The sequence below is a fragment of the Bos javanicus genome, chromosome 3, assembly GCF_032452875.1.
Source record: "Bos javanicus breed banteng chromosome 3, ARS-OSU_banteng_1.0, whole genome shotgun sequence".
Taxonomy (NCBI): Eukaryota; Metazoa; Chordata; class Mammalia; order Artiodactyla; family Bovidae; genus Bos; species Bos javanicus.
The window spans coordinates 58,258,190-58,271,257 of NC_083870.1; the positions used below are offsets into that span (position 1 = coordinate 58,258,190).

The window sequence follows — 13,068 nt, forward strand, 5'->3', positions numbered from 1 at the left end:
AGCTCCATGACCTAAAATATCTATGCCCAAACTGACTTTTCCAGGATTGAAGATAACATATTGGAGATTGGATTGGCTCTCAACAATACCTAGAAAATCGTTGTCAAAATATAGAGGTTTTTTCCTGAGGACTTTTTCAGATCTGATAATAATAGGTTACAAATAATCAAATCATATTATAATTGAGGTTTGATTAAAAGCAAAAGAGTATTCAGTTTTCTTCCTATGACCATCAAAGTATCACAACCTAGAATAGTGAGCAAAATAACACCCTTAGGCACTGGGACTTCAGAGATGTTTACTTTTCTAAGTATAGAAAATAGTGTCTCCTCTTCTCTTCTCAGACATCTTTCTGCTAGAAGAATCTATTTTAGGTAAACTGTATTTTGGCTTCTAACTCCAGTGTTAGAATTTCAGAATATAAAATCCTCTGTTAGACATCTGTTATTAGTTCTTTCTTTAGCCCCAAACAATCTTAAATATGTACTGCAAAGCCATGTTTCAAACACATACATTTTATGGAGAATTTGGAGACAGTGTTTCTTTGTCCCAGGAAAAGTTGAGTTAATTTATAGAAAGAGAACTAGTACTGCTAGAGCACTACAAAAAATTGTCACTAATTTTTCAGTGATTCTACCTCTTTCAGGAAAAATGTATTTTCTGGATTCTGCTTTACTGGGATAGGCTGTAGTAAGTAGGTTTGGCTAACTATAGCTTGACAAGAGGGCTTCCTATGTGGCTTAGTATTCAAAGAATCTGCCTGCCAATGCACGAGATGCCAGAAACACAAATTCAATCCCTGGGTTGGGAAGATCCCCTGGAGAAGGGAATGGCTACCCACTCCAGTATTCTTGCCTGAGAATCCCAGGGACAGAGGAGCCTGGCAGGCTATACAGTCCATGGGTTTGCAAAGAGTTGGGCATGACTTAGTGGTGATAAGCTTGACAAGAAGAGCTCAGGAGTTTGAATTAAACCTACCTTCAAGGTCAAGTCAGTTACTGACCAAGAAGAGAGATGCCCAGTGAACACAACTGGTAAATTTGAGGAAATCCAGGCAGAGCATGATTTCATGGGAGTATGACACCAACAAGTGGGAATTCAGGCAGGCATTTATTTTCAGGGTGAATAACTTCAGGGAGAACTCAAGAGTCTTGTAGGTTATCAAAATGAGGAATGTGAAAATGTGAGTGCAAATATGGAAGTGAGATTTGGCTTGGGTTCATGGTCTGTGTTCTCCTTGTGGGAAAATTTAAGAATAAGGTTGGCCTTTATGATTGAGGGGTAATGTTATGCATCAAAAATGGTTCTTGAACATAAAAATAAGGCAGATTCTTGTTCCTAGAACTAGAGTACAAGTGGTAACCAGTCTTTAACAACAATACAGGAACTTCAGTCTGAGAACTGAGGCCCAGATCATAGCTAGGTTAATAATAAAACCTGATTGGATGCTAAATCTCCAAGAATTTGGCTGAAACCCCTTAAATTCTTACCTAAGTTTACAATTAGTCTCAACTGTTAGGGAATGGTTTACCATTGAAATGTGGATCAAATTGTCTTACCTATGAGGAAAAGAAAGAGGCAAAGACTGAATTATCACCAAGTATTTTATGCTCTAACTTTCCTTACAGTAATAGTGTTTGTCTTTAAAGGACTTTAAACTATCAGGATTTTCTGGTAATATGTATTCATGTGTAGAACGTATAAACTTGACCTGTAGGTCTTATTTTAGTATATTTAATCCTAGACAATTTAGTGTAGTCTTCTCTTTTTATTTCTTCATCTTGGAAAAAGTTAAATTTCTGTTTTTATTGGTAGTGCCTGTTTATCAGTAATACCTGTTTAGTGTATGTATCTTTTACGATAACTTTTATTTATCTCTACTTTAAGTTGAACTTTTTTCTAAACATTTGTTCTTTAGAAAGAGTAAAATGTGTTCACAGTTCATTGTAGTCTTTAATATAAGAAGTTTGCAATGCTTTTGTTTTTTTATTCCATAAATATAGTCATCAATATTTTTATGGTTTAATTCTAATCTTTCTCTAGTTGTTTTATATTCAGTATTTTTTAATGTCTTTGTAGAACTAGGAAAATAATTCTCTTACTAGATTCCAAAAGCAGTAAGTTTTCCACTGTTTCATGATACTTAGCTTACTACTAAGTATAGTATCTATGTGTAGTCTGTGGTATTAATACCACATATGTATTCAGGCATACCAAGTCTAGAATACTTCTTTTGTTCTTAATGTTTGATAACTACCATATTTGATAGCAGTAACATCAGACCCAAGCAAGAGAGAAGCTTGATCTGGGTTCTGCATTTTAGAGGACCCTGCACTTCAAAAACAAATAAAATAAATGTATTAAACACACACACACACACACACACACACATACACACACACATACACATACACATGAGTTCCCCATCATTCAGGATCCAGCCTTTAGCATTGGCATTGTATGACCTGTAATCTTAGACATCCATTCATGTTGTTATGTATTAGGTACCTATTCTTTATTCCATGTTAGAGGTGTAAAAAACAATACATATGTGTTATTTCTTATAGTTTCTGTGGGTCAGGAACTTGAGAGTGGCTTATTTGGGTGGGTTTAGCTTAGGGTTTTATATGAGGTTATAATCAACATTTGCTAGCTAGGTAATGCTCAAAATCCTTCAAGCTGGGCTTTAGCAGGACATAAACTGAGAAATTCCAGATGTATAAGCTGGATTTAGAAAAGGCAGAGGAACCAGAGGTCAAATTACCAACATTTGTTAGATCATAGAAAAGGCAAAGGAATTCCAAAAAAAGAACTAATTCTGCTGAAGCTCCAATACTTTGGGCCACCTGATGTGAAGAGCTGACTCATTGGAAAGGAGCCTGATGCTGGTGAATATTGAGGGCAGGAGGAGAAGGGGCTACAGAAGATGAGATGGTTGGACGACATCACTGATTCCATGGACATGAGTTTGAGCAAACTCTGGGAGATAGTAAAGGCTAGGGAGGCCTGGCGTTCTGCAGTCCACAAGGTCGCAAAGAGTTGGACATGACTGAGCACTGAACAGCAAGGAGCCCCTCTAGTCACTGTTTTTTAAGGGAATTAAGCATAGGGAGGTTAGGTCACTTATTCAAGGTCACCCACAGCTATAGGGGAGTCAAGATTTGACCATATAGATCTGGCTCCACTGAACTGACTTGTACCCTGAGCATGGATACAAAGTTGTTTGTTGAAATCATTGTAAAATATATTTCAATGAAAATCCCTACCCGATAGTCCAGTCATCTGAAGGCTTGAGTGGGACTGAAGGATCTTATTAAGGTGGCTCACTTACTGGCTGGTGGGAAGTCTCATTTCCTCCCCATGGGGAGCTCTCCACATGGCAACCTGAGCGTCCTTTTTTTTTTTTTTCCAGTAAATTTTTCTTTTTTTTTTTTTTAATTTTTGGCTGTGCTGAGTCTTCCTTGTTGCACATGGACTTTGTCTAGCTGTGATAAGTGGGAGTTACTCTTTCACTGCAGTGTGTGAGCCTCTCATTGTGGTGGCTTCTCTGTGGAACCCAGGCTCTAGGTGCGTGAGCTTCAGTAGTTGTGACACACGGGCTTCGTAGTGGCAGCTCATGAGCTCTAGAGCGTGCAGGCTTCGGTAGTTGTGGCATGAGGGCTCAGTGGTTGTGGCTCCTGGGCTCTAGAGCGTGGGCTCAGTAGTTGTGCTGCATAGGCTTTTTTGTCCCATGGCATGTGGAATATTCCTAGACCAGGGACCAAACCCATGTCCTCTGCATTGGCTGGCAGATTCGTATCCACTGCTCCAGCAGTGTAAGTCCTGTGTCTTTACAGCATGGCTGTGAGCTTCCACCAGAGCAAGTGGTTAATGAGAACAAAATGAATGGTTAGTGCCTTTTGTGACATATCTTTGGAAGTCACATACTGTCAATTCTATATTCCGTTAGTCACATAGACCAGTCAGAATTCAAAACGGGAGGGGATATGCAAGGGCATTAATACCAGTGAAAACCCTGAGGATCCATCTCTGAGGCTGGCTACCAAGGTATTTTAATAATATTCAAGCCTCAGAGAAATTCTTCTCCACGTATCTTGCCTATAACCTCACATCTGAATACCATAAAGTTTTGTAGATGGTACCACTACCAAAATGAAACACGGAAACTGCTTGAGTTTATGATAAGGATTGAGCAGCCAGTAGAAGCACTGAGGTCGAGGAAAGATGAATTAATGTATCTAATTCTCCTTTCAGCATGAATGCAATAGGATCTTGTGTAATGAAGTACTGTTTTGGTAATGCAAACCTTCTATTTTCCTGCTTCTCTTTGTGCTCTGATTTTTGGTTTCCGAGGTAGTAGAATGAATACAGTATTTGTAGTAGTTGCACCCAGAGACTGAGAAACATTTTGTAGTATTAAACAATTCATATTACTCTTAAATTTGTATTTCATAGGTATAGACACAAAGTTCATGAAGCAGGATAAAAATTGTTTACATTGGCAACTAGATGCATAGGAAATGTTAGAATAGTGAAAATTTCAAAATACAGATATTAGATTACATTAAAATTTTAAAGACAATATAAATTTTTAAATTTATTGAACCAGTATTATTATTCATTATTTATAATTTGCAATATAAAATAAAAATCAGAAATTTTTCAAAGATAAAAATTTTATCTTTGTTTACTTAACAAATTTTACTTAAAATTTTAAAATCTAAAAATAGTGCAAATAGTCTTACATTGAGCATTACCACATAGTAAAATTTGCAATAGGACTGTGTACACTAAAATGTAGATTTAATTACCAATTGTGTATAAGTTTCCTATCTGTTCCTACATAATAAATACCACAAATGTAGCAGCTTAAAATAATACTGATTTATTATCTCACAGTTTTCATGGGTCAACCATCCAGATACTACTTAACTAGGTCTTCTGCTGAGGGTCGTGAAGCCTCGGTGTCAGCTGCTGCATTATAACCTGGAGTCTTGGCTGAGAAGAGTTCACTTCCAAGCTCATTCAGGTTCTGAGAAGAATTTTTTTCCTTGAGGTTGTGGAACTGAGGATTCTGGCTTTTTGCTTTTTTTTTTATTTGGGGGGAGTGGTGTAGCCCACCTTCAGGTCCTATAAATTGTCCACAGTTCCTTGAGGTCATTCACAGTTCCTTGCCGCGTAGGCATCTCCAACACAGCTGCTTGTTTATCAAGCTCACATGGGAAGATTCTAGCTCCAGACTGCTAAAGTGGACTTGTGTGTGGTATAGCATAATCACATCAGTGACATCACATCATTTTACTGTATTCTAGTTGTTAGAAGAAGCAAATCATAGCCCCACCGCACTCAAAGGAAGGGTTTGGACAAAGATGTGGACACCGGGAGGTAGGAATCATGAGGCATCACCTTAAAGGCTGTTCACTGCAGTGATCAAGCAGTGGAAATGAGCAAGAAAATTATTCACAACTTGAAGAGATCAAGTGAAGTTCCTTACAAAATAAATCTTTACAAACTAAAATTTTGTAAACTGATCAAAACAATAAAAATGTAAGAAAGAGAATTATGTTCACAGAAGCAACAGTGCCACTCTGGTATGCCCATTTAGAAGACGACAAGAAATTGCCATTTATGCTAAAATGCCATTATGCCAACTTGCCATTTGTGAAATTGGCAAGTTGAGCAAAAACTCAAGCTTTCCTATGGATGATAACCTGCAAATTGGCCATTACACCCTTTGGTAGGAAAACTCAATTTGATTAAATTAGTGGTTATAATTTTCCACTAAGTAAATATGAGGGAAAATTTATTATTTCATTTTGAAATGTATTTTTTTTGCTTTTTTTTCTTTAATTTAATTTTATTTTTAAACTTTACAATATTGTATTAGTTTTGCCAAATATTGAAATGAATCCGCCACAGGTATACCTGTGTTCCCCATCCTGAACCCTCCTCCCTCCTCCCTCCCCATACCCTCCCTCTGGGTCGTCCCAGTGCACCAGCCCCAAGCATCCAGTACCGTGCATTGAACCTGGACTGGCGACTCATTTCATACATGATATTATACATGTTTCAGTGCCATTCTCCCAATTCTCCCCACCCTCTCCCTCTCCCACAGAGTCCATAAGACTGATCTACACATCAGTGTCTCTTTTGCTGTCTCGTACACAGGGTTATTGTTACCATCTTTCTAAATTCCATATATATGCGTCAGTATACTGTATTGGTGTTTTTCTTTCTGGCTTACTTCACTCTGTATAATAGGCTCCAGTTTCATCCACCTCATTAGAACTGATTCAAATGTACTCTTTTTAATGGCTGAGTAATACTCCATTGTGTATATGCACCTAGAAACTCCTTTGTATTCTAAGTTCAAAGGCAAAGTGTTTTGTCACTGTTGTTCTATATTCCACAATCAATATTTCAGATCCTTTTTTTTTTTTTTTACAATGGAGATAATATAGCTGCAAACACTTAGATTCATTTTATTAAAGGAACTCAGAGCTCCTCCTGCATTCGAAAAGAAAAAAAAAAAAAACACGTGTAGTTGGCAGAATTGAAATGACAAATGAATCAAGTGTGAACAAGAGGGGCATACGCAACATTATAAAACACCGGCATGATTTTCTTTCTTTTTTTTTTTCATGATTTTCTTCAAAAGAAAATATATGACCAATATAGCCACATGGTGCTTTTCTGTGACATTAACTGTACTACATTTCATAAAACAAAATGTCTAGATGTAATAGGAATTATTTCAAATATTGGTAACACAGTGGTCAATATATAAGATGGATAAAAACAATAAATTATCTCTGTCTAGAACAGACAAATTAAAAATGAAGTGGAATGCTTAATGGGTAGCAAAGTGAGAAGAGAAATAATACATAAAATTTTTAAAAGTAGATACAGTTTCAGTCCAACTAAATTGTTTCAGGGGCAAAGTGACATTGGGCAGCTAATATTTATTATATATATTGTTGAACTACCAGAAGAATAGGAAATTGGAATTAGTAAGTACTTATTTTGTTGTTTTTATGCTGTTCGTAGGGAATACAGGCTTTGTGATAAGTGGAGAACTAGTCACAGGGCTATCCCTTCTCCCCAGGGAGAAATCATTAGTTGCGTGGGAGGCTGGACTGGAGAGCAGCATCTCCCACTGGATGAGAGTAGGGGGCCAAGGGGTTTCAAAGATCACATTTTCTAGGATTCCTGAATGATTCCGCAAAAATGATTTTAGCAATTAGGTTCTTGTTTAGACCAATTGCACTTTTAAAAAAATTATTAACATATAATTTACATACATTTGCCCCTTGAAAGTGTACAATTCTGTGGTTATTAGTATACTCACAGACTTGTGCAGCCATCACACTGTCTAATTGTAGAACATTTTCATTATCTCAGAAACTATACGATGTCACCCCCCAGTTCTTCACCACATCGCAAGCTGTAGGCAATCACTAATCTACTTTATCTCTGTAGATTTACTTGTTGTGGACATTTCACATCAGTGGAGTCATGCAGTGTGTCCCCTATTGTTTATTATTTCACTGAGGTTTCTGGAAAACTTACTTAGGCTCTGTCTAAAAATATCAATCGTCTCATACTTCAGATTTATTACGGTTTTTTAACTGTACTCTTTCCATTACCTGTATATCATAAAAACTTTCAAATGCCCATAATAATTCATACTGAATGGAATGATGTACTGTAGATTTTTAAGCTTGTTGGCAACAGCATTTGACATCCAAGGACAATGAAAGCAAATCCCTGCCTGAACTTCAACTGATTTTAAAGGGGGTATAGCTGCAATATGTTTCACTACACAGATGATTTTTGCATTATCCTCTAATTACAAAATAAGAGAAACTGCTTCTAGTAGGAATTAACTATGTCTTAGAACATCATACCTTTTTTTTCCCATTCTTAAAACATCTTTGTAATTTAGTTCATTCATGTTTGTATTAATGAAGCAGTGATTTCTGGCAGTTTGTTAAACATAATATTTAATCCTGGCTTGCCTAAGTAAAAGATTATAAAAATCTAATAATGTGCTTTTATTTTTGTTAGTCTTACAAGTTTTTATAAATGAATGCTATCAAACTGTTGGAAATAAGTCTTACAAAGCATTTTGTAGTCTTTTTAAAAAAATAATTTATTTTTGGTTGCACTAGGTCTTTGCTGCTATGAGAGGGCTTTTTCTAGTTTCGGCGAGCGGGGGCTACACTTTGATGCAGTGTGCAGGCTTCTCATTGTGCTGGCTTCTCTCATTACAGAGCACAGGTTCCATGCGCATGGGCTGCAGTAGTTACAGCACTCGGGGTCAGTAGTTGTGGCGCCAGGGCTTAGTTGCTCTGAGGCATGTGGAATCTTCCCAGACCAGGGATTGAACATGTGTCCTCTGCATTGGTAGGCAGGTTCTTATCCACTGCACCACTGCAGTGTCCTTGTCGTTGTTGTTGTTCTTGTCGTTCAGTCACTCAGTTGTGTCCCAACTTTGTGACCCCATGGACTGCAGCATGCCAGGACTCCCTGTCTGTCACCAGCTCCTGCAGTTTACTCAAACTCATGTCCATTGAGTCAGTGATGCCATCCAACCATCTCATCTTCTGTCGTCTCCTTCTCCTCCCACCTTCAATCTTTCCTAGCATCAGGGTCTTTTCAAATGAGTCAGTTCTTCACATTAGGTGGCCAAAGTATTGCAGTTTCAGCATAAGCATCAGTCCTTCCAATGAATATTCAGGACTGATTTCCTTTAGGATTGACTGGTTTGATCCTCTTGCAGTCCAAGGGACTCTCAAGAGTCTTCTCCAAAACCACAGTTCAAAAGCATCAATTCTTCAGTATTCAGCCTTCTTTATAGTCCAACTCTCATATCCACACATGACTACTGGAAAAATCATAGCTTTGACTGAACAAACCTTTGTTGGGAAAATAAAGTCTCTGCTTTTTAATATGCTACCTAGGTGGGTCATAGCTTTTCTTCCAAGGAGCAAGCATCTTTTTAATTTCATGACTGCAGTAACGATCTGCAGTGATTTTGGAGCCCAAAAGAATAAAGTCTCTCATTGTTTCCATGGTTTCCCCATCTATTTGCCATGAAATAATGGGACCAGATGCCATGATTTTTGTTTTTTGAATGTTGAATTTTAAGCCCACTTTTTCACTCTCCTCTTTTACCTTCTTCAAGAGGCTCTTTAGTTCTTCTTCGCTTTCTGCCATAAGGGTGGTGTCATCTGAATATCTGAGGTTTTTGATATTTCTCCTGGTAATCTTGATTGCAGCTTGTGCTTCATCCAGCCTGGCATTTTGCATGACGTACTCTGCATATAAATAAGCAGGATGACAATATACAGCCTTGACGAACTCCTTTCCCAGTTTGGAACTAGTCCATTGTTCCATGTCTGGTTCTAACTGTTGCTTCCTGACCTGCATACAGATTTCTCAGAAGGCTAATAAGGTGGTCTGGTATTCCCATCTCTTTGAGAATTTTCCACAGTTTATTGTGATCAACCCAGTCAAAGGCTTTGGCATAATCCATAAAGCAGAAGTAGATGTTTTTCTGGAATTTTCTTGCTTTTTCTGTGATCCACCGGATGTTGTCAATTTGATCTCTGGTTCATCTGCCTTTTCTAAATCCAGCTTGTAAATCTGTGCCACTGGAGAAGTTCCATATAGTAGTCTTTTTAAAAGTGAGGTTTAAAGTTTATAAACTCAGTGATAAATCACTGGTGAAAACTTTAATATGTAAAGTAAGAGTAACTAAGTAATTGAGTTATTTTGCAATAGAAGTTATAATTAGAAAGTATGTTAATTTCCTGCCCTTAATAGTTTTACTCTAAGGAATTCTCAGCGGAGAAGGCAATGGCACCCCACTCCAGTACTCTTGCCTGGAAAAATCCCATGGATGGAGGAGCCTGGTGGGCTGCAGTCCATGGGGTCGCTAAGAGTCGGGCACGACAGAGCGACTTCACTTTCACTTTTCACTTTCATGCATTGGAGAAGGAAATGGCAACCCACTCCAGTATTCTTGCCTGGAGAATCCCAGGGATGGGGGAGCCTGGTGGGCTGCCGTGTATGGGTTCGAACAGAGTCAGACATGTCTGAAGTGACTTAGCATAAGGAATTCTCAGTAGGTATTTAAGAAGCCTATATTTCAGTGACATCCCATTTTGTATTTGCAATATTTATAGGCATTTTTCTTTTTCTTAAATGATGTTCTTACATGTATCATATGTTGAAGTGAGGAGTTACAGTATTCATATAGACAGTAATAAGAGCTGACTCTGCAGTCAGACTGCATCCATTCAAATCTTGGTCCCACCTATCACTTGAAAGTGCAGGTGACTTAACTCTTCTACACTAGTTTCCTCAGCTGCAAAGTGAGGATATTATACTCACTGATTTGACCTGCTGTGAAGATGAAATGAAGTAGTGTATATGTAACAATATGCGTAAAGCCTTTTGCACAAGATTAGTGTACTAAGCTTATGCTCAGTTGCTGCTGCTGCTGCTAAGTCGCTTCAGTTGTGTCCGACTGTGTGCGATCCCATAGACGGCAACCTGCTAGGCTCCCCCGTCCCTGGGATTCTCCAGGCAAGAACACTGGACTGGGTTGCCATTTCCTTCCCCAATGCATGAAAGTGAAAAGTGAAAGTGAAGTCTCGCCGTTGTGTATGACTCTTAGCGATGCTATGGACTGCAGCCTACCAGGCTCCTCCGTCCATGGGATTTTCCAGGCAAGAGTACTGGAGTGGGTGCCATTGCCTTCTCCGTTATGCTCAGTATTATTACCTATTTCATTTTCTGTGGTGGGTATAAACGAACAACATGAAATAGTGGATGTAACTAATGGATTGGTCAATTGGAAATCTTGATTGTATTTCCTCTAATTCAGTGATTCTTTATATAATGATGAACACATTTCTATTTCCTCCAGCTTATCTTTCTGTATATATTTTGTGGCATGTAAAGTAATCTTTATAAAATATAGAAATAATGTACTTAAAAATCAGTGACATTTTATGCAAAACAAATACACATTTTTGTTGCACTACAATTTATAGGTTAGGAAATGAATGCTTCCTATTACTAAGTTCCTTACCTGAAAACAAAGCAAAGATGAATTCCTTATTTTGGTTTTAACAGCATTTCTTTCTCTTTCCTTGGGTTAGGGTTTTCCAGGTGACTTTGGAGACAGAGGCCCTGCAGGTCCTGATGGCAGTCCTGTGAGTAAAGACTGAAGGTCCACCCTTGCATTCCAGCGTCATTTGGATTCCATAGCATCCATACTTGTCATGCTCATTACCACATTCCTGACAAGCACTCTTGACCAGACAGTTGTGATACCACTGAGCACATTCTATTTTGTGATTTTACAACAAGAGAAGTAAAACAAAGTGTTATAAATTCTGCCTTGAGATGATCTTTACAATTCAGTATCTTAACTATGTTATACATTACTAAGTAAAATATTAGAAGTATACAATCACAATATTGACTTGTATATTCGGTGGGGGGGGGTGGGCAGACATGGGAAAGAAGCCTTTCATATATATATCAAGGTACGAACAAGCCTCATTTAAAAATTGTGCATTTAGTGATTGCTCTTTGGGACTCAAACCTATCATTGATCTATCTTACTTTTGAGTAATTTATAGAGAAGTCTTTGAGGGGATCATTTAGATATGTGTTCAGATCAGGGAGTTAAAATTCTAAAATTAATTTAACATATTATAAAAAATGATGGAATGCTGTTTTGCCTGAATTAGGAATAATTTCTATATTTAGACATCTGTAAATAAAATAGTGTTTGAAAATAGTTTCCTTTTATTTCATTTTCTAAGGTATAAACTATATTAGCTTATGCATGGAATTTAACAAAAGTTTTGTTATAAGGCTTGGAAGATAGAATAAGAGTAGAACTGATTTCGAAGCAAATTGTTAAAAAATCAGATCATGTCTTAAGTAAAATGTTTGTCATCTTTTTCTTGCCCATGATTCCGAGCAGCTTCTTATTTCAGGCATAATAACGTTAAGCATTATTTACATTTTTTAATACCATTTATGTCTTTACACACTTGGTATGAAATCATCTTGTCAAGTATACTTGAAGTTTGTTAGAGTTGGACTCCTACAATATTTAACATTTTACCCTTTGAAATCTGCTTTTTATACTTAATTATACTTTTAATGAGCATTTTGAATCATCTTTAGAATAAACTGGATATTTTCAATATATTGGTTTATAATTCTTTAAATTTTGTACTACATCTCTGTTTCAAAACAGTTTAAATGCAGGAAAAAAGGGAAGGTTTATTCTTATACTTTGTGCCATGTAAATGATATAACCCTGACGTGGTATAGATTAGGAATTATCACAAGGACGGTAATGATGAGGTCAAAAGACTGTCACAAAGGCTCATCAGGAATCAACTGGAAAAATGATAGTTTAAAACCTCGTACAAATAATTTAACCAAGTTGGTAATTTCTTACATTTGTATAGTGCTTTATGAAAATTTTCAGAACCTTTAATACAACAGTTTTCATTGTGTTCTTTACAAAATAAAAACAAATATTATTTCTGTTTTATAAATGAAAAATTTAGAAAATTTAAACAAAGTACTTCAAAAGAGCTGACAGTGTGTTAAGTTATCTGAAAATGTTCTTCTCACTCAACAAGTCGACCATCCTGTCTTTTCTCACTACATATAGGCTAATTAGGGCTTCTGTGGTAGTTCAGTGGTAAAGAATTAAACTGCAGTGAAGGAGACTTGGGTTTGATCACTGAGTTGGGAAGATCCCCTGGAATAGAAGTGGCAACTCAGTCCAGTATTCTTGCCTGGGAAATTCCATGGACAGAGGAGCCTGGTGGACTACAGTCCATGGGATCACAGAAGGAGCCAGACGTAAGCCAACTTAAGAGATTAAACAACAACAATAGGCTAAGCAACAACAGTAGGCTAATATTATGTCCATAATGCTGGTTATTATGAGACTTACTCACAGAACAGACAGAGAAATCTATTATCCCAGGCTAGGTGGTAGTCCTGGCATCCCAAAGCATGGAA

The 13,068-nt window shown here is 37.3% G+C and overlaps 1 protein-coding gene and 1 long non-coding RNA gene across 4 annotated transcripts in view; both read left to right on the top strand.

Moving 5' to 3' along the window:
- The window catches only part of COL24A1 (collagen type XXIV alpha 1 chain), a 398,952-nt gene that overhangs the window by 138,483 nt on the left and 247,401 nt on the right, over positions 1 to 13,068 (top strand). For all 3 annotated transcript variants that reach the window (XM_061411389.1, XM_061411390.1, XM_061411391.1), the window contains exon 14: positions 11,172 to 11,225. In XM_061411389.1, coding sequence (XP_061267373.1) covers positions 11,172 to 11,225 — 54 coding nt within the window. The remainder of the gene's footprint in view (positions 1 to 11,171; positions 11,226 to 13,068) is intronic.
- On the top strand, positions 3,901 to 5,633 carry LOC133244357 (uncharacterized). Its single transcript, XR_009735374.1, has 3 exons — positions 3,901 to 4,047; positions 4,900 to 5,029; positions 5,313 to 5,633. It is a non-coding gene; the product is annotated as an uncharacterized LOC133244357 (long non-coding RNA).